At 48.0% G+C, this 23,582-nt stretch overlaps 1 protein-coding gene across 1 annotated transcript in view; it reads left to right on the forward strand.

The window, feature by feature from the left end:
• The window catches only part of TENM4 (teneurin transmembrane protein 4), a 499,427-nt gene that overhangs the window by 262,997 nt on the left and 212,848 nt on the right, over positions 1 to 23,582 (forward strand). Inside the window, 3 exon segments of the mRNA XM_045557253.1 lie at positions 7,359 to 7,614; positions 17,895 to 17,993; positions 19,201 to 19,436. Of these exon segments, the coding sequence (XP_045413209.1) occupies positions 7,359 to 7,614; positions 17,895 to 17,993; positions 19,201 to 19,436 (591 nt within the window).

Below are 23,582 nucleotides of genomic sequence, written 5' to 3' on the forward strand. Positions count from 1 at the left end.
CCACAGGGTCCCATTCCTTGAATGTGGCTGGCTTCCCTGGCCCTCTCCTGCCAAATGCCAGTTGTGCTTCCCAGCCATTGTGACAACCAGAAAACACCCCCTACCACGTTTCCAGACACCTCTTTTTGAAAGCCACTGCATCATACGGCAAGGCTTTTTCATATCCTTCATGGATGGCTGTTTCTAAAACGCAAAGCAATTTAATAGGCTGTGTGTTCACCCAAACTTCTGTTCTGACTAAACAAACAAGGGGGCAGAAACAGACCTATTGTGACTTCAGGGTACTTCTTACTCTCCATCAAGCAGATTGGAAGGGGAGCCTCGGGAAGCTCCAGTCTGCCGTCCAGCCTCCGTCTCCGTGAGTCCATGTGGGGGTCCAGGCCAAGTACCATTTAGAACACCTGAGTATGGGCCACGACACAGAAGGACTTCAGGGAAAACGAACTGAAAGCATCTTGTCCAGAGAGGGAATGAATGGGCAGAGAAAACCTCACAAAAAGTGTGACCCCTAGCCTCGTCCTCAGACCAGTAGTTATATTTTGGACTTCACTGTTTTTATCCATTCTGGCTTGAGGTAATAATAATAATAGTAATCGTTAACTCTTGCACAAGACTTTACAGTTTGCAAGATATGTTCTCATATATACATTGGGCAGGTAAAGAAACTAAAACTCAGGTTAAATAAATTACCTGAGATTATACAGCTTGAAGGAGGCAGAACTGAGACTGGAAGTCAGGCCACCAGATCCCGCCTGCCAACTGTGGTGACAGAGAGCTTTCTGGCCTCTCTAAATTGGTCGTGGAGGCCAAGGTTCATTAGCTAAGCTCTCAGCACTGCTACATCACCATCCCGTGTCAGTGGTAGTCGATGGCATTTTAATGGAAGCCAAATAACTCTTTCTGTTGGCATTCTCAGGCAGCTGGAGTTTTTGTGTTTTATGATAATTAAATACCATCATCTTTCATATCTGACAATCTTCAGGGCCCGATTAATGACTGCAGTGCACGCTGGGGTCGTCATTAGCTCCGTAGCAAGGAGACCTTCGGGCGTCTGTCTGCCGTTCGCAGGGCTGGATGTGGGCACCCAGCCTGGCACCCTTGGAGCCGGTGCAGGCCTTGGATCGCAGGGCTGTTGACGTGTTTGAGTTCTGTGCCTGAGCCAAAGCTCTGGAAGTTTATGCCTTTTTTCTCATGAATGTGATCTTGTAAAAGAATAGCGACGTGCTCCACTGGAATCTCTCTCCCAGCAAGGCACGCTGTGTCTGGGCATGCTTGAAGCCTGCCTCCGCCTGGTTCATCCTCCGCGAGGCAACCAGGAATTGGCCTCAACCGCTAGTGTGACCATGGCACTTCCTCTCGCCCTCCGGATGAACGCCAGGTTCTTTAGCCTGGTGCCTCCTGGCGATGACCCCTGCCCCTCCCCCTCACAGCTATTCCTACGCTGCTTATAAAAACTGTCCCAAGCCAGCCTTGCACACTCAGGCTTCTGAACCCTTGCACATGCATCGTCTTCTTCCCAGGATGCCCCTCAAACACAGGTCATGTGTCACTTCTTGGAAACTTCCCTGCAACCCCAGCAGTCAGAGTCTGGCAGCAGCCCTCTGTGCCCCATAATGTTCCAGTGGGGCTGTGGGGTAAGCTAACAAGGACTATGGTCCTTGAGGCTTGCAAAGTGCTCACTATGGGGCAGGCAGTGATGTGAGCATTTTACCTGTGTTAACTCACTTTATGTACATAAGCAGAGTGCTCAACAGCATGGGTTCTGGAGCCACCCTGCCTGAGTTCCATTTCTCACTCCATCCCTTAATGATTTTGTAATCTTGGGCAAATTACTCAGCCTTTCTGTGCCTCAGTCTCCTCATCTATAAAATGGGGAGTAATAATGGTACCTTCTTAACAGAGGTGTTATGAGGATTAAATAAGTAAAGTACTTGCATGTAGCAAGTACTCAATAAATGTTAACTGATGTACATGATGATGTATAATCATGTATAATTTCCTCATAATTACAAACTTGTGTGGTATCTGTATGTCTGTTACCTTCACTAGACTATGAGCATCTCAAAGTCAAGGACCATATTTGTTTTATTTGTGAATCTCTGTGTTTTCAACATATGGTAGCCCACCTTCCTTCTCTTCCTTTTATTGCCATTACTATTATATGTACATTTTATAGATGAGTAACTAGAGGCTCAGAGAGGTGAATGTAGCTTGTAAGAGACAGACCTAAGGCCCAGTTTGAGACTGAGCTCTACCTTTCTTTGCCACCTATCACCCAAAACACTGGTTACTTGTCAAGGATGGGGCTTCTCCTCATCTTTTAACCCATCAAGACCAACTCCCTGCATACAACAAAGGGCTGTTTAATATTGCTGACTGATTAAACAATATCAGGGGCCCTCTCCTTAGTGCACCTTGAACCCAGGACAGAGAGGTACGGATTTGGGTGGCAGCCCCTTCCTGGTTTGCCCCAAGATGCTCATTTAACACAGAAAGGAGCCTTCATCTTTGATGCATGGAGATTCCATGCATCCTGTGTAGTTAGAGTGTCAGGGCTGCAGCCGGCCTCTTTAGCTTCTGAGCTGCATGTTGAGCTACAGCACCCTCCTGTGACCGAAGCTCCTGGGACCCAGTGGGTTGTCCGGAGGGAAATGCAGCAATTTATTACTAAAAGAGTATCATACTTCTATTAGATATTTTCCTGCTCTTTCCCTTTCAGGGTTTTTTGTTTTGGAATCCCTGTTGTAAATGCTAAAGTGGTCACCATGGTGACGATTTAGTACTTTACAATTTATTTATTCAGCATTCCTTTATCATAATTGTGGAATTAATAATTATCATTTTTTAGAATGATGGTATTCCAGGCACTGTGCTAAGCACCATACGTACATTATCTCATTTAATTTTCATAACAACCCTATAATGTGGGCATTATCTCCATTTACTGAAAAGAAAACTAAAGCTCCAGAGAAGTTAAGTGACTTGATCAAGGTCACACAGCTTATAAGTGACAGAGCCAAAACTTGAACTCAGGGCTGTATGACACAGAGCCTAGTCTTTTTCCGTTACCTACTGTTCTGGCCAGCATTCCGAAGGAGCCTCACTATGTTCAGGGAGATGCAGCCAGGAAGCTTCGGTGTTCAGGAGTTTTGTGCATATAAATGAAAACTATCTGAGGTTTTAGAGGGCACCACCAACTGCAAATATATATATGAGAACTTGAAGGGAACAAGAAAATCCTCCTGGAAAACCAGGCTTGCAAAACCTAGATAAGCAAGTGGCCGTTACTGACAGTGCTGTGCACAAATAACAGTAAAATGACTCACATTTGGCCTTGATTCACAGATACACTTGGAGCTGTATCTGCAAGAAGAGGGTGTAAATTGGAATTTACGGCATAGCTTTGCAAAAGTAGCGATGCTTACTCCCAGTAGCAGGAGAGAAGCAACTGCTTGTGCAGGCAAGAAGCCCAGCTACCTGATTTGCTGTTCTTTCCCAGACATTCTGTAAATATTTACTGAGGGCCTACCATGCACCAGGCCCAGCTCTGTGCTGCCACTGGGAATATGGAAATGAATGACACATGGTCCTTCCCTCGGGGCTTAGTAAGAGTTCACATTATACTTGGCACTTGAGCAAAGGCCATGGCTCTTCATCACCCCAAAGGTGGTGAAGTAGGAATGTGTATACGCTTTCACAGATACGCTGACCAAGGACAGAGGAGGAGACATGAGTTGTTGGAGGCTGCCCAGCCAGTAAATAGAAACCAGAAGAACATTTTCTCTTAGGACACATCCATCTCATTCACTGTTTTATTCCCAACACCTGGTTTACAAGACTTGGCACAGAACAGGCACTCAATAAATGCTGAATGAGTGAATTGGTTCTGATATTCCCTCTGAAGAGGGGAGTGTGTATTGGGGAGGGGATAAAAGAGGGCTCCTCCGTAGCCTTTCGCCTCTATCTCCCCTCCTGGCCAGAGGAGCAAAAGGGAGAGTCCATTCAGACCAGAGGAAACATCTGCTCCTTGGGAAGGTCACATTTCTTTCTGGGGTTTGTGAGTGAGGCTCCCATTCTGAGCTCCTAAATACAGAGCTTCTCCCTTGGGAACCTGGGAAACATCAAAGTCTCCTTTCTTAGGCTTCTCAGGCTGGATGGGGTGGGGGAAGGGAAACAAAGGGCTCAGCCGAAGCACCTGCGACCCTGGTACCTGGCAAGTAAGTAAAGGCCTGTGTAGGCCCGTGGTCTAGGGTCCGGGGTGGTCTGCCATTATTGTTTGCACATATACCCCACACAGCCTCGCTCACCTGGACAGACTGCCCAGCCACTCACATAAGCTGTTCACTCAGTGAGCTTGTATTGAGCATCTGTTCAGTTCTGGGACAGGTGATCACCCAGCACAGAGGGAATAGGGACTTTCACACCTCCTACAGGAGGCAAGGTGGGGACATAGGACGGATGTTCTGGGGGAGGAGATAAAGGTGAGAGGTCTGGGTTGCCTACTGTCAGCATTCAAGAGCAAAAGAGAACTTTGGGGAGGGTAGGTCAAGGGAGTCTTTCTGGGTGGGATAGGGGTTAAGCTGAGCTTTCAAAAAATAGGACTAGACCAGAATATCTCTTGACCTCACAGAGGAAGTTAGTTTTTAGATGTGACCAGTGATCTTATACTTAAAATCTATCATTCTGGGACTCTTGACAGCCTTTCTAAACAGTTATCAAGCCAGAGCCTGGTGTCTGTCCCCACTTAGTCACCAAGCAAATGTTTGTAGGCTTACAGACCAGCCTGTCCTGGCCCAGACCTGGATGCTACTCTCTTCACTAAGGGTCTATTTACTGTCTTTGGCCATGACTGGGACAGTCCACTAGGTGGCTGTGTTTCATGAAAAGGCACCCTGGTTTGGTAGACAGAATTCAGGCTTTGTATTTATGAGGACCACTTACTATGAATAGTTTTGTAAGCCTCTGCTTCCTCATCTGTAAAATGGGAATAATAATAATAACTGCCCTCTGGGAGTTGTTGTGAGCATTAGAAAAGTTAAGGGTGTGAAAGCACATATAGTAGGTGCTAAAATACATGGCAGCAACTATTGCTATCAGTGAAATAAAATGCCATGAGGAAGTTGACTCCTAGGGCAGGGGCAGGAGCAAGGACTAGGTCACACCTCTCTGCTGGCCTCCTAACAACCACTGGACAGTGGTGGCTCAGTCACTGCCTCTCCCTGCTTGGTGGACCGCAGCCAACAGCCTGAAAGGCCATGGGTGGGGAGGACATTCAGTCAGCCCAGGAGGCTGCTTCTGCTGCTGGCTTCTGTCCCAGGCTCTGTCTGTCTCCATTAAAGTGCTGCCTGAGGACAGCTGGACAAAACAAATGACCAGATGCTTCTCCCTGGTCCAGGGTTCTCTGTACTCTGAGTGGGACACTCTTCCTGGACAGGTCGTATTGGCTTCCAGGTTCTCGTCCCTCCCATTAAGGGGCATTCCTGCTAGCTCTCTTCTGGTTCAGGGCTACAGCATTGCACATCTTCAGGAGGTGCCATTCACGTTCTGTCACCCTCCTAGGGACGTTCCTCATCAGAGTTGAGATTTCAGCTGTTTGAACTGCCTCAGCATATGTCCTGGCCTCTGGGGGAAGATTATAGAGAAGGAACTGAGGAGAGATGAGGCTGGAAGACAGGAAGACAGTGTATCAGATTCCAGAGGGTCCTGTAGGCCCAGTATGGGCTTTATGCTGAACATAACAGCATGTAATAAGGAAGTGATCCACTCAGCTGGGTTTCTTTCTCCCTTCTGCCCCTAACTCCCCTTCCCTAATCCCCTACCAGATTTGTTTTATAATTCTTTGGCACAAAAGATTGGGTTACCCGAAAAGCTGAAAGTGATGCATCTTACACTAAAACTATCCATAACACTGATCGTGCCTCATACTTGATTGTGCTTGATGATTTCCAAAAAGCTGTCTCCTGATCCAAGGAAGAGCACAGCCTTGGGAATATCGCATCTGCCCCGGTTTGAAGCCTGTTCTCTCTGACTCTCAGTCTCCTCTATAAAATACAGAATTCTCATAAGGAACAAATGAAACACAATACTTTGTAAACCATCAACTTCACAAATATTTCTTTCCCACTGATTGCCTCACCTGATTTCACTATAGCTCTGTAATCTCCCCAAATAAACTACTTTCCCCATTTTATGGATGAGAAAACTGAGGCTCAAAAAAGGTTAAGAGACTTGTCCATGATCATGCAGTTAATGAGTGGCAGAATCTAGAATCTAATTTCTTGACTTCTTCACCCCGTAAGATCATTGGCTTCGAAAGACTGGGATTTCTGTGAACATAGCTTCGATGATGGTAAAGATTTACCTCCAGGACTTGCTTCATTTGTGGCATCAGCAGAAATTGTATTTACTTTGTTTCTTTGTAAATTACATCCACTTAGCCACATACCCTTGGGCACTTTACTCACCTGCTCCAAGACTTAAGTTTTTAATATTTAAATTGGCTATAATAATACCTGTTGCTCCAAGTAATTGTAGGCAGTAAATACAATATTTATCTCAATCTCTTTATCTGTATAATGGGGATAAAAATAGTCCCTGCTCTGTGGTGGGTTGTGAGGATTAGTTGAATTAACACATGCAGAGAGCTCAAAACAGGGCTCTGGCACATGCTATGTGCTTAATAAATGTCAGGTGGTACTTTTGCTCCACCTAGACACCAGCATGGCTCACTTAACTCAAAAGTCATCTTCTCCCTGAGGCCACCCTGTCTGAAGTTTCACCACTGCCCCTATGTGCACAGGCCACAGTCCTCTTCCTGGCTTTTATCACCATTTCAGTAAACTATGTTTTACTTTTTATATCTTGCTTCATTTACTATGTACTGTCATATATATAATCAGTACTTCTCGAATTTTAGCATACATCAGAGTACCAGGAGGGTTTGTGAAATCAGATTGCTGGGCCCCACCGCTGGGTACATGGTTCAGTAAGTCTGGGGCTGGGCCCCACAATTTTCATCTCTAAGGAATACCCAGATGATGTTGAAGGTCCCGGACCACACTTCAAAAACCATGGTCCTAAAAGCCTGAAAGAATCAATGTGAAGTTGCTGACACTGCAACTAGTCGTTTTTATGTTGTTTATCGTTCCTCTTCCCTTCTAGACTTTAAGCCCAATGGGGATGGCAATTTTTGTTTTGTTCGTTGATGTATCTATCCTCAGCACCTAGAACAGTAGCTGCTCAATAAACACCTGTTGCCTACCTATGTATTGAATACGTTTGCTATCGCGGCTGCCTGTCCGCCGCAGGGCAGCGCCCGGCTCGCCGCCTGCTGACCGCGTGTTCGGTTTGTGCCCTAGATCACCCCGGCGGCCTGCAGAACCACCCGCGGCTCCGGACGCCGCCCCCGCCGCTGTCGCACGCCCACACCCCCAGCCAGCACCACGCCGCCTCCATTAACTCCCTGAACCGGGGCAACTTCACGCCGAGGAGCAACCCCAGCCCAGCGCCCACCGACCACTCGCTGTCCGGAGAGGCCCCCGCCGGCGGCGCCCCGGAGCCCGCCCACGCCCAGGACAACTGGCTGCTCAACAGCAACATCCCCCTGGAGACCAGGTGCGGGGGCGGGCGGAGGCGGGGCGGGCGCGCAGCAGCCCGGGGATGCCTTTCTCTGACCGCCAGAGAAAAGGGCCGGGATGCGGGGCGGCGGACAAGGCCTGGGCAGCAGACCCGAGGGCCAGCGCTAGCCTGCCGCTCGCTAAAGGTACGGCCTCGGTCAAGTTGCTGGGCCTCTGGGCCTCGCCTCCCTGGCTACGCAGCTGCGATGGTGCGCGCTGGCCAGGCCCGCGGGTAAAGTAGATGAGAGCCGATGTGAGAGGCCCTGGCGCAGGTGTGTGGCAGAGCACGCTGTCAGTGCAGGTGTGATTCCGGCGCTCCCCTCGGACCTTCCCTACCTTTTCTCATCACCCTGTGCCTAGCACCTGGCATGCTAGGGGAACCTCCTCTGCTCCTTTCCTGCTGTTCTATCACTTACACCCAAAGCCCTAATAATCCCTAACATTTATACATCAGCTGTTGGTTACAAGGATTTTCCTGTGTGTGGTATAATGTAATCCTCACGCCTTTATCAAGTGGCATTATTATGATGATCCCTATTCGGAAGTTTTGGAAGCTGAGCTAGTGAGCTCAGGAGCACCTAGGCGGTTGATGGCACAGCTAAGATTTGAACCCAGTTGCCTGACTCCGTCCAGGGCTGCTTCCCCTACACCACGGCCTCCTTCCCTAGGTCTCTACTGACCGGGATCCCTCTGCCTCCTCCCTGCTTCCTTCAGCTCAGGGACTTGTCAGCCTGAGTTCAGTAGCTGTTCCCCTTCCCTCTGCCTAGTCACTATTTTTCCACAATGGAATGTTTTTAAATGCTTATAAAACCATAGTAGCTCACTGGAGGAAGTGCAGAAAGGTATAAAGATGAAAATTAGATTTACACATAATCTTACCACTCCAGGATAAGCACTGTCGACTCTGGGAGCGCAGCCTTTCCCTACTTTCTCTAAACTGAAAATGTAGTGTCCCGGACTGGCAAAAGTGGAACCTCTTGATCTTCTACCCTATTTCTTTAAAGTAGTAGGAAACATGATTTTATTTTCCCATACTCCTGTTCTTTGTGAAGAAAACAAAGTCATACCAGATTTAAGGATGTAAAATTAATCCATACATGGAAAGTGTAGCCACATGACTCCCAAGTACACAACTATAGTATTGTCACACTGAGTCTGTGGAGTCCAGTGAGAGAAAATCAACATCCTTTTGTACCATTTTATTCCTGTGGAATCATTTTTCCAAAAGCAGATTTCTTAGAGACACAGCCCAACCAGCTCCTCTCCAGCCCCCCCGTCTCTTTATTAAATATTATTTCTGTTGGCATCCTTTAAAATCATGTGCAACTTTTCCCTTCGTGCCTCCTTTGCTCTCGTCAGTAACAGAGTCGGAAATCGCATGTCATCCCGCCAGGGTAGCTTAATCAGATCTCCATTATTTCCAATGTGCTTATTGAATGACTAAACGTGGCTGAAAGAAGCCAGCAACTAACGGGTGGTTCTGATTCTCTGCACAGGCCACAATCGCCACTCCCTTTGCTCGGATGTTCATTTCTCTCACTTAGGAGCAAATTAGGACTTCCTGCTTTGAGACTCCAGGTTTTCCAAGGGAAAGGAAAATAGAGGACAAGCAGTAGGGAGGTTTTCCTAATGGTTAGTTGGTGATGCGAAGGTGGTCCCAGCTCACCTCTCCTGCCCCATCAGCCGGTGCTCACCTGCCTTTCTGACCCCCTAATCTCCCACATCCATCACACAAACCACATGGAACCTTTTCTTTTTCCTTATACTTCATTACTCAAGTAAGCAATGTTCATTGCTGAACAGTTAAAAAATGAAATAAGAAGAAAAGAAAATCACCTCTATCTATCACTAAAATGTAACAATCATTGTTAACACATAGGTACATACATACACCACTATATATATATATATTCATGCACATATGTAACATCATATATGATATATATTACTGTAGCACATATATTTAATATTCAGTATATGTCTGTGCATGTATAATACATACATGTGTATTTATAAGCATTTTCCCAGATGCCAAGCTCTTTCATGTCTCTGTGCATCTAAGGACAGCCTAAAACTGGGAGAGGTGCCTAATACACTGGATAACATGATCAGAATTCTGGATCTTAATACTGATCTTAACTGGTTGATGGTACAAAACTAACAAGGTACAGTTTAAGAGGGATCAATGTCAAGTTTGGCAGGTAGAATCACAAGCTGATCAGGTGGAAAGGATAGGGGCTTTAAAGTCTGATGGACCTTCATTCCTACCTTGGCTTTAACATTACCGGCTGGGCATGTTTCTTAACATCCCAGATCCTTGATTCCCCCAGCTGTAAATTGGGATAAGAATTCAGGCATCTCAAAGAGGTAGGGAGGAAATAAATGAGATATGTAAGAAATACACAGCATAGTGTCTGGCCGTTAAAAGCCACACTGTAAAAGCTATTGTCCATTTTATATATATACATATATATATATATATATCTGCTTCCTTTAGCAACCCTGTGAAGAGAAAAATTACTCAAAAAATATTTATTGAGCTCTCACTCACCAGATGAGTTAAGAAGAAACAGTAGGTTCTACCTTTTCTCTTCTTTGGAAAAGTAAGTTTGGTCCTGATATTCTGCAGGTATAAGTGATGGTCCATTCACCATAGCAAATTGTTCAAAGCACAGGTTTTAGGGCCAGACACACCCTATGCTCAAACCCCTACCCTAGTCTTCACTAACTGTGGACCTAGACCTTAAATTTCATCTCTAAAATGGAGAAAATAATAGTGACTTTGTGTTCTGATTATCTATTGCTGCATAACAAACCACTCCTAAACTTAGTAGCTTAAATAACATCCAGTTGATTATATTTCACGATGTCAGTCAAGAGTTCAGGAAGGGCTCAGCTGGGCTATTCTTCTGTTCCACATGGTGTTAACAGGAGTCAGTTGGTGGTACCCAGCTGGCAACTGGACTGGTCTTAAGGATCCAAGATGGCTTCACTCACGTGCCTTGCTGGGGATGTCTGGAAAGCTAGGCTCAGTGGTACCTTTCTATAATGTAGTCTCAGGGCCTCTCCACATGGTCTTCCTAGTAGGGTAGTTGTGCTTTATACTTAGTGGCTTAGGGCTTTAAGGCAATGAGACAGAAGCCACTGACCCTTTTAAAGGCTTGCACTGGAAATGGCACAGTGTTACTTCTGCCATATGGTGTTGGCCAAAACAATCATGGGCTGGCCAGCTTCAAGGAGAAGGGAAACAGACCGCATTTCTCATTGGGAGAAGTGTCAAAGAATTTGTGGCTATCTTTAATCCATTATATTACTTCCTAAGGCTGTTGTAGCAATTACATTAAGATAATGTCTGAAAATGTCTTAGCATACAGTAAGTGCTCAACTGCTTATCATGTAGTACCTGTTATCCAGTAAACATTCACTGAATGTGCCTAACAGGGCAGACACTGAAGAGAACAGACTCTCCTACAGTAGGATAAGTACTATGGCAGAGGTAAGCACAGCGAATGTGCTATGTTTTAATTGGCTTGGGATCCCCAGCACTCAACCCAGGGCTTACCACAACATGGTGGCTGCTTGATAAATATTCACACACAGGTAAAATGAATGAATGATGGAACAAATGAATGAATAAACTTACTTAACTGAAACTTGAGTGGGGAAAAGGGAAGGCTTCCTGGTAGACCTGGTACAGTGTGACTGAGAGGTGAAGAGCAAGCAGGAGTCCCCCAGGTACATGAGGGGAGGAAGGGAAGGCCTGAGAGAGGCACAGTCCGAGCAAAGGCCTGGAAGACCAAGAGAGAAGGGCCTATTTGAGATAGTTGTCCTGAACAGCTTTTGCTAGGCCCCACTAGGATGGGAGCCTCTCAATGCCAGACAAACAGTCACAGACCCTTCCCTAACTGTCAGACTGAGTCTATGTTGGAGTCTCAAATAAATAGCTGAGCAAATACTGTAACAGCTGATAGAATGACCAGGAGGAATTTAGGTTTCATGCTGGCAGGAAAAGACAGGCTAGCAGAAGGAGGAAGGAGAGAGAGGGCTTTGGTAAGCCTGCCCCTTTCTCTGTTCTCGCTGTACCTCTGGCAATCTCCAGGGTTGATGAGTCCGCCAGCGAGCAATCGGGGCCCACCTGTGCTCCCTAGAGCTGGGGTAAGACGGTGCTTTAAGCTCCTCAAGTGCGCCTGTGATCCATTCTAGTGGGAGCCATATATTAGGGTCCCCCAAACCCTGATCCACTTCTTTTGTACTCTGCAGCATCAGACGCTTAATTGATTTCACAGGGACTGTCTGATGAATAACCCGTCAGGCTCCTATCAGTTGAGGAGAAGCCAGAGCAGGGGGCTGCCAGACCTCGGCTCTAGCTCATCTGATCGCAGCCTGGTTTAGGAGCCTGGGGCCCATATTGTGGTCATGCTGAATTTGGGGAACAGCCCTTCCCACCCTCAGGGATGGGGGCCACCCTGGCAGTCTCCAGCCCAGCCCTGGTGTGGTTCCCAGAATGGCATACAGTGCCTTCCTGTGGGCCAGGCCAACCCCTGAGCATTGCAGAGAGTTGGGATGGACAGTCTTCCCTGTCTTTGGTGATTCAGTCACAGACATGCATAAGACACAGTCCACTGCTGTAAGAAGCGCGTGGTCCTTTGAGGGAAACAGACCAGACCCGTGAATGAATGAAGACAGGCACCGTGAATAATGCTCTGATAGAGGGAGTACTCTCAGCAGAGAGGAGGGTGTGGTTCCCTCTCCTTTGGCACATTAAGTAATAATCATAGTGAATATTCAAAAAGCCCTTACTGGGAACAGCCAAGTGTGGTTCTAAGTACCTCACACATACTAGCTCTCAAAACTCCTTCGTTAGGTAGTATGTTGGGGGTCCTCAAGACCAGCCCCAGGTTTGATGATTTGCTAGTAGGACTACAGGACTCAACATACAGTCATCATACTCATAGCTCTGACGTATAGCGGTGAAAAGATACAAAGCAAAATCAGCAAAGGAAAAAGGTGTATGGGGTGAAGTCTGGGCAAAACCAGGCATGAGGTTCTGGAGTCCTCTCTCAAAGGAATCACACAGCAACGAGTTGTGACAACACATGTGAAATGTTGCCAATCAGGGAAGCTCATTAGAGCCTCAGTGCCCAGGGTTCTGGGGGCTTCTCACATAGGTACCTCTTGCCTAGCAAATACCACACTGTCAGAAGGAAAGCAGGTGTTCAGCATAAACCACAGTGTTCACACAAATAGCTTAGGCACAGTGAGTTGGCCACTCTCATCAGTTCATGGTGGGAACCCTCCTGAAACCTAAGCTCCTAGACACCAGCCAAGGGCCGACCTTTATAAGCAGGTCTTTCAAAGCATTGCAGTCAGGACTACTGTCTTAACTCTTCTGCACACATGGTTAGTCTTATTATCATCCCCATTTTAGAGGTGAAGAATCTGAAGCACAGAGAAGGAACTTGCCCGAAGTCCCGCAGCCAGTAAGTGGCAGGGCCAGGGTCCCTTCTCCGGGTGGGCTCCAGAGCTTATACAACTGACCACTACCCGCTGCCTGCCAGCCTCCTGGTTGTTATAGCCATAAATCCATTGAGAGGAGTCTGCAGGGAGAAAGGAATTATGAGCCCAGGGATTGCTGGGCATGGGCACAGGGCCGGGAGAGAGCTTGGCCTTTGGAGAGATGGCAAACAGCTGGGTGAGGTGGGAGCCCAGGGAGTCTCCTGAGGATGGGAGCAAATGGAGATCCGCAGAGGAGGGTCTTGCGTTACGTGCAAAGGAGGCTGCACTCTTCCCTGTGGGTGTGGAAGCTCGGGGTGGTAGAAGTGGTGGTGAGTAGCTAGCAGCATTTTTTAAATCAGAGGGTGGATTATGGGGTTGGCCTTCTAGAAGTATCACTGTGGTCTGGAAGACCTGGTACCTGGTTCATTTTTTTTTTTCCATTCATTTGTTCAAATGCCAGCTCTATAACTAACTCTCTGTGTGGTCTTAGCTGAGTCACTGACCCACTGCACCCCTTGGGGGCTCAGCTGCAGGTGGTGGGGTTTGATCCCTGCCTGTCCTGCCCCTCTAGGTAATTGTGGGAGTTAGATGCAGCAGTGGCTGTCCCAGGGCTTTGTGGGAAGAAATGTGGTCCAAGACAGTGGGCTCACTGGGAGAAGGTGAGCTGTTAAACAGGACAGTCCTGAAGAACTACTGGCCCCTGCGGCTTCCTGGCCACTTCTTTCCTAAAAGCCATTTGTTCTGCCCTTTCGAGGTGAGCTCAGCCTGCCCTGGGTCAGACAGATGGGCCTGGAAGCCCCTATTGCAGGCAGTTCAAGGGCTAGTCGAAGGTGCCCCCCCACTACCCACCCAGGCTGAAAGGGGAGCCAGTCCCTCCCCCACTCTGGGAATAGCTTTAAGAACAGGGCTCCACCTGGCTGCAGCTCCCTCCCCAAGTACTACTGACCTTCTTCCTGGGAGGCAGCTCTGAGCTGGGACGTCAGAGAGATGAGGTGTGAGTCCCATCTCTGCCTTTTCCTTGCTTTATGACCCTGGGCAGTCACTTAACTTGTCTGGGCCCTAGTCCCCATATCTGCAAAATGGGGTAATAACACCCACCAGTGTGCAGGTCAAGTGAATCAGGTGGCCATACCTGAGCTCCCAGCAGCAGTGAGAGGAGACCATGCAGGGCCCAGCAGCTTAGGGTCCTCATCAAGAAATCCTTACAGTTTCTGTTTCTCAGAAGAACTGTTGGGGCTGAGGATGGTAAATTTAAAGGGGAGCCTTGAACTGGGAGTCAGGACACTGGGGTTGTACTTTCAGCTCTGCCCCTGACTTGCTGTGGGTTTGGGAGCAGGGCACATGTCTCTCTGGGCTTCAGTTTCCTCATTAGTCAAAGAATGACAAATAATTTGACCCACAACTAAGTTTTAAAAGTACAAAGTAAGGCTTTTCAAGGCAGCAGTAGCATTCTGAATAGCCAGCATTTTCAGCAAGTGCTCACGTCCCCCCAAATTCCCGAGTGATCTAAATGATTAATATCCGAGTTAGCGTGAATGTGGAAGCTCTTTCAGGAGATCTGGCACCCTGTTGCTCTAGAAGGCCTTTATTCTGTTGCCTTGCCTCTTTTCTTGTCCTAATAGATCTGTACTTTTAGGAGATAATTATCTGTTCTCTCCCTTTTTAGAAATAACTGTTTCCTTTTCAATTATAAAAATCAAAATGAAAATTACTCTTCATCCAGTCACTTAAAAATCCCCACTGCTAACATTTTTGTCTTTATCCTTTGTCTTTTTCGTCTGATTTTATTTCTTTGTGTATTTCTGATGCTTTTAAGCTATAGATTTGACTCTGAGAGCACAGTCCTAAGCTGGTGATGCCAGCCAACTCCCGGGCCTTCTAGGGAGTGTGCCATGCTGCCAGCCGCAGGCCCCAGGGGGGCGACCAGAGCTCTTCCCTGGGCCCTCTGGGCAGGGCCCTTGGGACCTGCTCACACTGTAGAGAGAGCAGACAATTCCTTCCTGAAATGCAAGGGATGGAGGAAGTAATAATAAAACACTACCTGTGGCTGCCTTCAGTTAAGCACCAACTGTGTGCCTGCTATATGCCAGGCATGCTTCCCTTTGTAACCCTGAATTCAGCAGTATTCGGCATATGTTTATTGAGGGCCGCTACTACATATCAGCCATTCTTCTAGATTCTGGGCAGATAGCAGTGAACAAGATGGATAAGACTCCTGCCTCGTGGAACTTAAATTGCATTAAGAAAAAATACAATAAGCAGGTAAACATATATGCACATATACATGTGTGTAAACATATAGATAAACATTTCTCTCTTCCTAATCATGCCCTGGCCCCTTGCACTGGCACTGCCTTATATTTTCCTTATATATGCAGAGTGTTGAGTGCTGTGAGGAATAATCAGTACAAGGGGCCAGGGCATGGTTGGGAAGAATGGGGTGGGGGCTATTAGGGTAAGAAGGTAGTAGTTGAGAGGGGAGGTTATATTTCATGCAGGTATTTGCGGGAGGGATTTGATCCGTAGAGGTATTTGGGGGAGGCAGATGAAAGCAAAGGCTTGGCTTGTTGGAGAAACAGCTAGTGAAGCTGTAGCACAGAAAATGAGTTTGAGAAGTAGCAGGGGCCAGATCCTACAAGATCTTGTGGGCCCTGGTAAGGACTATGAGCAGACAAGTGATATCCAAATTACACTCTGGTTGTATAAGTGAGCATTATCCCCTTCTGTGGGTGCTCAGATGGGCTCACCTGCCGAGGGCCAGTGAATGATAAGTCTGGGACTCAGGTCCTGTGTGCTTCCCACTGGGCCACCAAGCCTCCCATCAACAGAACCACCTGCCTGGAGGTAGAAATGAAGCCACTCTGAGGGACTTACACGCTCCTGCAGTTCCTCCCAGACACTGTGGGAGGCCTCAGGGCCCCCGAACAGCAGCAGAACAGCCTATTGTCTGGGCTGCTGGGCCCAGACAGCGCTTCATGACTCACTGAACCAGGGGTCCCCACCGCCACTGCAGTACTCGGTGGCCTGGCTGCAAAACAGTGTTGCCTTGATCTCTCACTGTCCCCCCTGGGGTGTTAATGACATGGGACGTTGAAACAGTACTTACAGCCCCTCCTCGTTTTGGTCTTTGAGGCTGGCCAGGAGGCAGGAGTCACAAGGCTGTGCAGAGTGGGACAGGGTTATGAAGCAGACAGGGCCTGAGCTCTGGGGTCAGACAAACCCCGGTTCCAGTTCCAGCTATGTCACTTGTTTACTGTATGATACTACCTTAGAAGTTAACTTCTGTATCCCTTGCTTTGCCAGTCTGCAAAAGAACAATGATAATACTGACTCTGTAGGGTTGTTTTGAGGAATAAGATTTAAATTAGATAGTTGCAGAGCTCCAAGCATAGTAATTATTATGTGGTAGATACAGGGTAGATAGCAGCTATTATATTTAGCTTTAGTCCTTCTATAATATTTGTATGGTCCTTAAAACTTCTTCCAGCATTATCTCAGTTGATCCTTATAGCCAGCATGTGAATTTAGTATTATAATGCCTTCTTACATGAAGGAAGTAAAATTAAGAGAGGTTAAGGGTTTTACCCAAACTCACACAGCAAGAAAGTAGCATAAAAAGGACTTGAATTTGGGTATACTGGTTCTCAAGACCTGGCCAAAGTCAGAAGGAAGGTTCTTGGCAGGGGTGGGCCCAAAAGCTAGCTTTCTGCAGTTAGTCCTTCCTCCGGGCACACGGAACCAGGCTGAAGCCGCCACTAGAGTGTCAGCAGTGACTCACTATGGGGTCTGAAAGTGAGCTGGCAGCAACCCTGAAAATATCAGAAAACAGGCCCCAGGGCACTCAGGTGTGAATGATGTCGCGTAGCAAGCCTGGTTGACACCAAAAAGGGCCAGTGTGTCTGTCTTCGTTCTGGGTTAGAAGTAGGCAAAGTCACAAAGCGCTGGCTGCCCTCAGTGTACTTGGGGGACAGAATATTCCCTCTGTCTTCCGTGTGGTGCCATCTTTGCTAACCAATCATCACCCAGGTCCCTGCACAGCTAAAGGACCATGATACTCCAACCATGGGCAGCACCAACCTGGGGACCTGAGAGAAATACAGAGCCTCAGGCCCCATGCACCCTGCTGACCCCGAATCTCTAGGGGTGGGCCGCAGCTATGCACTCCAGATGGGCTGATGCTTACTCAAGTTTGAGAACCATTGCTGTAGAAAATAATAGCCAAAAATGCTGACTTTCTTTTTTCTTTGGAGTAGCAAAATGAGTGTCTCTACTACTCTTTAAGCAGCTGTAAGCAGAAGAGAAAGAACAAGTAGAAGAGAAAGAACAGGCTTTGGAATCATATAAACCTGAGCTCAGATTTCTACTTTGGACCTTGCTAGCTGGTGAGCTTGGCAAGTCCTGTTACCTCTGCATATCTCAGTTTCCTCATCTGTAGAATGGGGATAGCACACCTTCCTCACTTAAACTATTCTGTAGACTTGAGAAAATGACTGTAACATACCTAGCTCAGTGTTGGACACATGTCAGGCCTCCTCAGCGAGAGCTGTGATTTGATGCACAAATGGCCAGATGTTCGGGTTTGTATAGAGAATGTTCCCTCTGGATGCTCTGTGCCAGGTGGACCCCTTGCACATGTGGCTTGCACACTGACCCATCGCCTGGAAACCACGTCCCGCTGGTCTCACGCACAGCTGCACCAAACAGCCACTTTATGTGTTTCTCTACTACCCCCCTCATCGATGCATGACTCATTGCTTCATTCATGTCTCCATGTGTGTGTAGAAACCTAGGCAAGCAGCCATTCCTAGGGACATTGCAGGACAACCTCATTGAGATGGACATTCTCGGCGCCTCCCGCCATGATGGGGCTTACAGTGACGGGTAGGTGACATCCCCATGCTCCTCTCTGTGTGTGCTCCCCCCGTGGCTCCTGCACTTGCATGCAGACCTGAGACCTTTCCCTGGGATCTCCTGGGGGAGGTGACCCATGTTGCATGCCCATCCCCGAGTCCATGATCAACTTGCAACAGTGTATCCTTGGAATACCCTGTCCCCCAGCATATTAACAGTCTTGTTAATATGCAGCTCTCAGCATCTCACTGGCTGCCTTTGCCATTCTGAAAACCATCTCATGTAGCAGTGTTTATGCAGCACAGGCCCTGTATTGTATGTATTCTGAGTGTGTATTCTGTGGTCTGAGGCATCTTGAACCCCAACAGAGGTGGGTTTACCCTAAGACTTGCAGGGGTGTACAGTGCAACTAATGCACTCCATTTCCCAGGCTGCGTGCAAGTCCTCCCATGGCCATGGTTAAAGCCAAGCTGTGGAGGATTCCCTGACACCTAGTTTGGCCACAACCATGTGCTTTGACTGTGCCCTGCTGCCCTCAAGACTGCAGCTGGGCTGTAGGGTGCAGTTGCCCATCTGCCCTCTCACACAGCTTTTACCTGGGGCTTGGAAGGCAGCAGTCTGGCTTCTGAGCAGAGTGCTTTGCAGGCCTTTGCTGCCATTGGCTGTGTAACAGCTGCTAGGGGACTCTTGGCCATGGCGGAAGTTAGTGGTGGTTTCTTCGCTTCAACACCAACAAGACCCCCTTTAAAAAGAAGGGTACTCCAATCCTCAACCAAGATGCACTGGCAATGTACATACTGGGAGGAGAAGAAAAATTTTAGGCCCTATTGTCTCCAGGGGATAGAACAAGATTTTAGACACTTTCCAAGCTACTGTAATAATTTTAGAGAACAGGTAATTTATTCCCCAAGAAACAGAAACTCAGTCCCATCCATTCCCAGGAAAAGGATCTCAACTCCAGCCTTCTGTTGAGTTGGTAACACCTGCCTTGCCTTGGGTGGGTTTCCCACGGGCAGGGCTCTCCCATCCATGTTCCGTGAAAACGTGTCTTCGTGTGCCCTGTTTTGTGGTCTGGTCCGTGTTCTCCTTTTCGCGTCCCTCCCATTGTCTCTGGGTGACTCTCTCTCTCCAGGCTCCTCTGCATGCCTCTTCTACTGCTGCCTCTGTCCTGCAGGTGTGTCTGGGCGCCCAGGCCGCCGGCAGACCCTGATGCCCTCTTGCTCCTCTCCGTCCGTAGGCACTTCCTCTTCAAGCCTGGAGGCACCTCCCCGCTCTTCTGCACCACATCACCAGGGTACCCGCTGACGTCCAGCACGGTGTACTCCCCTCCGCCCCGGCCCCTGCCCCGCAGCACCTTTGCCCGGCCGGCCTTCAACCTCAAGAAGCCCTCCAAGTACTGTAACTGGAAGTGCGCAGCCCTCAGCGCCATCGTCATCTCGGCCACGCTGGTCATCCTGCTGGCGTACTTTGTGGGTAAGCGCCCCCTCACCCGGGCTTCCCTTGGCTCCCCTTGGGCCCAGAGGGCAGTGACCAAGACAGCTGTGGGCACTGAGGCTCCTCACCAGCATGGCAGTCAAAGCACGCAGTGTGCGCCAAGCAGCGTTGGCGTGCTGGACGGCCTACACCCCCAAACTGTCAGGGGCCCTTCTCCCCACTCTGCACTTATACCAGGAAGGAAGTTGAGCACGTGTCCTTTCAGGTGTTGGGCGCCTAGCACAGAGCCGTAAGCACTTGGTAGAACTAGCCTTTGCGGTGACCTATGGCATGCGTGTCATAGACTGGAGTCACTACAAACGAAATGACAAGTTGGAGAGGCTGGGCAGCAGGCAGCCTTTCCCCGGGCGCCTCGTGGCTGCAGTGAGGAGGTGCAGTGCCCTGGGGCTGGAGGGAAACTGCCAGGAAAGCACGTCTGAAGGCGAAGGTGTGGCGAGGCAGTCAGAGGGTATCATGGCAACCAAGGTCCAGAGTTAAACCATCGTCAGGAAGCCAGGGAGATTCCTACTGAGGAGCAGCACGTCCCAGTGAGCAGACGGAGCTGGCGGTGGGATGCGTGGAGTGTGGAGCCCCACTCACCTGAGCCCCAGCATGACAGGGCCCTGAGGAGCTCTGCCTGCGCCCCTGCCTGGCTGCAGCAGGGCGGCTCTAACTCCGCAGTCCACAGTCCTCTGATGTGTTTCTGACAGTCTGGTGTCCTCTGTCTGACCCCGCCCTTTGGTCTTCTCCCAGGGGAGAGATTAACCTGAAAAGATGTGGGCATTGTGTGGTCTGCTGCCTCTGTGTACTCAACCTCTTGGCAAGGCGTGGCAGGGAAGGCTGGCTTCCCCTGTCCTTTCCAGCCTTCAGATGCTGTAATTCTCAGATTTAAGGTAGGTCAGGCCAACATGAGAAGGCCTGGAACCTACGCTTGAGAATGTTGAGATGATTCTCTAAGCAAAGGGGACTTTTTCAGCACAAGCCCCACAAATAGAAATAGAACTCATCAGCAGAGGCCAAAAGAAGACAGATTGCTGTCCAGTGTGAAAAAGAACTTTGTAACAAGAAAAGCCAGAGTGGCTGGGAAGGGGCTGTCTTGAGCGGTAGCAAGTGCTGCCACTGGGAGCCACTAACAGAGCACGGGCCACCACCGTTCAAGAGGTGGAGAGGGGGTTCAGGCATGGATGGAAGTTTGGGTGATGCAAGTTTTGTGCTCACTTTTCTCTCAAGATGCTTCAATTTTATAAAAACAAGTAATCAGGAGATGACAGTCCTGAAAACAAGAATGTCTCCTAAAGTATCTCAAGCCATAATAATCCTCCTCTGGTATGTCAGGTCTTTTCCCCTTGTCAACACTGGCTTTGAGAATTTCTTGGCTCCAAGGCCAGGATGGCATGCCTGTTTCATCTCTCCTTCTATCTGATTGATTAGTTCTTGCTGCCTAGAAAGGTATGTTGGGAAAGATTCTGTGATTGATGTCTGTCATGGTCACAGGAATGGAAAATATTGATGTATCAGGCATTTGCCATCCCTGCTGTCGGTCCTTGGCTAAAAGGAACAGCCAAAGTGGGAGAGGTCAGGGCCTACCCAGGCTCTGTAAGAGGTGTGTCATTGATACAGATCGCATCAAGGTGAGGGTCGTGGGGTTCTATGCACCATTGCTTTGTATGAAAGTGTCTTCTGGCACCACCAGCACTGTGTCCCCACCAGCCACTGGCACAGCTCCTGCTTTTGACTTACATTATTATATTTCCCAAGCAAGTAGACTTTTGGACAGGCAGTGTCACTATTCAAAAGTCAAGTCATTTGCTGCATATGGACATCAATTTGTTTTCCATTGAAGTCTTGAAGTTTCTACCATATAGTCTAGTTAATGAGAAAAAGTAAATCTTTACATGATTAATCAAACTCTGTCCTATTTTCTATCCCGTGGGTTTCTTCCTCTCCCATTTAATTAGAATACATGGTCGGTCTTCAGCTATCTGAAGATAGGGGCTACTGTTGGAAGGAGTGAGCTCCCTGTCAGAAAGGGTACAAATAGAGCTCAGTGAACACTTGGCAAGAATAAGATTCAAGCACTGATTAGGGGTTTTCCTTGGACGACCTTTAATTTTTCTTCCAGTGTTGACAGTCTTAGAATCTACTATTTTATGAATTTTATTTTTCATTCAGCAAACCATACGGAGTGTCTGCTTTGAGCCAGGCATGATGCTAAGTGCTAGGGTTAAAGATACGGTCCCTACCCTTGAGGCATTCATAGCTTAAAAGAGGAGGTCTCTATGTTAGCAGGCAAATCTAAAACAGTGATTGATTTACACAGCAGCTCAGGGGCTGTGGGAATACTCAACCCCAGCCGAGGGGACTAGAGAAGGCTTCCTGAGAAAGGTGATGTTTGAGCTGAATTTTCAAGTAGGCGTTAGCCAGCAGTAGACATGCAGGAAGGGTATTTCAAAGTAGGGGAACTTACAAGGACTTGAAAAAGGATGATGTGGTGGCAAAGAAATTTTCTGTATTTGAAGTATTTGAGTCTTGTGGGGTGCACCGTTGGAGTTAATGCAGGAGTGTTTCATCAGATTATGAAGATCAGCTAGGAGGACAAGTTGAGGACCTTATTGGCTGGGCAGTTGGGAAGCCATTGTATGGTTTTAAGCAGTGGTAGGACATAGTCAGATTTTTATTTTAGAAAGATAAGGTTAGAGGAAGGAAACAGTAGAAGGCAGACCTGGTGGGAAACTATTGCAGTGAACTAGTCAGGAAAAGCTTATGGCTTCAACAAAGACAATGCCAGTGTAGGTGGAGAGAAGGGGTAGATCTAAGGTCACTTCAGGAGGGTTTGTGTCTCAAGTCATTGATAGTATGTCCTTGCCAAGAATAAATACATCCTTCTGATAAAATTCTATCTGCGTAGAAGCATTAAGACTGGACTCTAGAGTTCATATCCAAGGGTCAGGTCAGAGAGGCAAGCCTGGGGGCATTCCTTTTGTCACCTGGAGACTCAGCCCAGCGAAAACCCACATAGCAGCTGTTCACCCTTGGGCAATTAATTCCTTCTCTTTCTGAGTTCTGACTTCCTCTTCTAGAAAATAGGCACCGCCCACTACCTCAGAAGGATGTTTGCAAGGTGGGAGTAGGCTCATGCAGGTGGACGCATTCCAGGTGTGAGGACGTCCCAACCTTGCTTCAAGGCCTGGGGGGCAGCAGCCTTATCGCTTGGTCTCCTTCAGCTACTGAGGGCAAGGGGTGACCATCTTGTGGCTTGGCCATAATTACAGGCTGTGATGACTAACTTGTAAGGAGCTATCAATTATTAAAAACCAAATTAATTGTCTCAGCCAAGCACAAATATCCTTAACAAAGACTCTCTTCCAACAGACCAAGTGATCTAATCAACAGGCGAAAGCACAGATATTTAATTAGATTTTTGATGAAAAATTGTGTTTAATTTCAAGTACAATCAATTATTAATTACTGTAATGAGTGAGTCTGACTGGATTTACTAATTAACTCATTTAAAAATTATGAATAACCTTTTCATTTCTAATTATTTTCTACATGCTATCAAGTTCCAGATAAGAATTGCATCACCTCGCCAGCAGAGGGGGAGGCAGAAACCGAGGGCGGGAAGAATTTTTCTTTTGCTCGTGTCTGCCCAGGGCTGCCACGTCTGGATGGTGATCCTGACAGATCCCTTCCACGTTCCATCTCTTAGTTGGGAAGTTTCTTGAGAAACTTGTGCAACCAGTGACCTTTCCATTATAGATACATTTACAGGCATTTTCATGGGAAAATAGAGAAACTGGAGTCAGCACTTACCACCCACAAAGCTTGTGGAGCCTGGGGCTTTGCCTCTGGGCCTCTCCTGCTCTGCGGGGAGTGTCACTTGGCTGCCCCAGCCTGGGCGGGGATCTTCAGGCCCCTGTGGGATCTCTTCAGAGAGAAAATGTGCACGTTTGTCTCCAAAGAGGCCAATTCAGCAAGGCAGCCGTGAGGATGAGTTTGCATGGTTCTGTTCACCCGTTCCCCCTAGCAAGGGGTCAGGTCCTTGTTGGTCCCCATTTGAATACCCTGCCTGTTCTTTTCTGAAGAAATCTGTTTGCAGAACAAAAGGTGAAGGGAGTGATATGAGGGGAAGGCTAGTTTTCCATC

Source organism: Lemur catta, chromosome 7 (genome assembly GCF_020740605.2).
Source record: "Lemur catta isolate mLemCat1 chromosome 7, mLemCat1.pri, whole genome shotgun sequence".
Taxonomy (NCBI): domain Eukaryota; kingdom Metazoa; phylum Chordata; class Mammalia; order Primates; family Lemuridae; genus Lemur; species Lemur catta.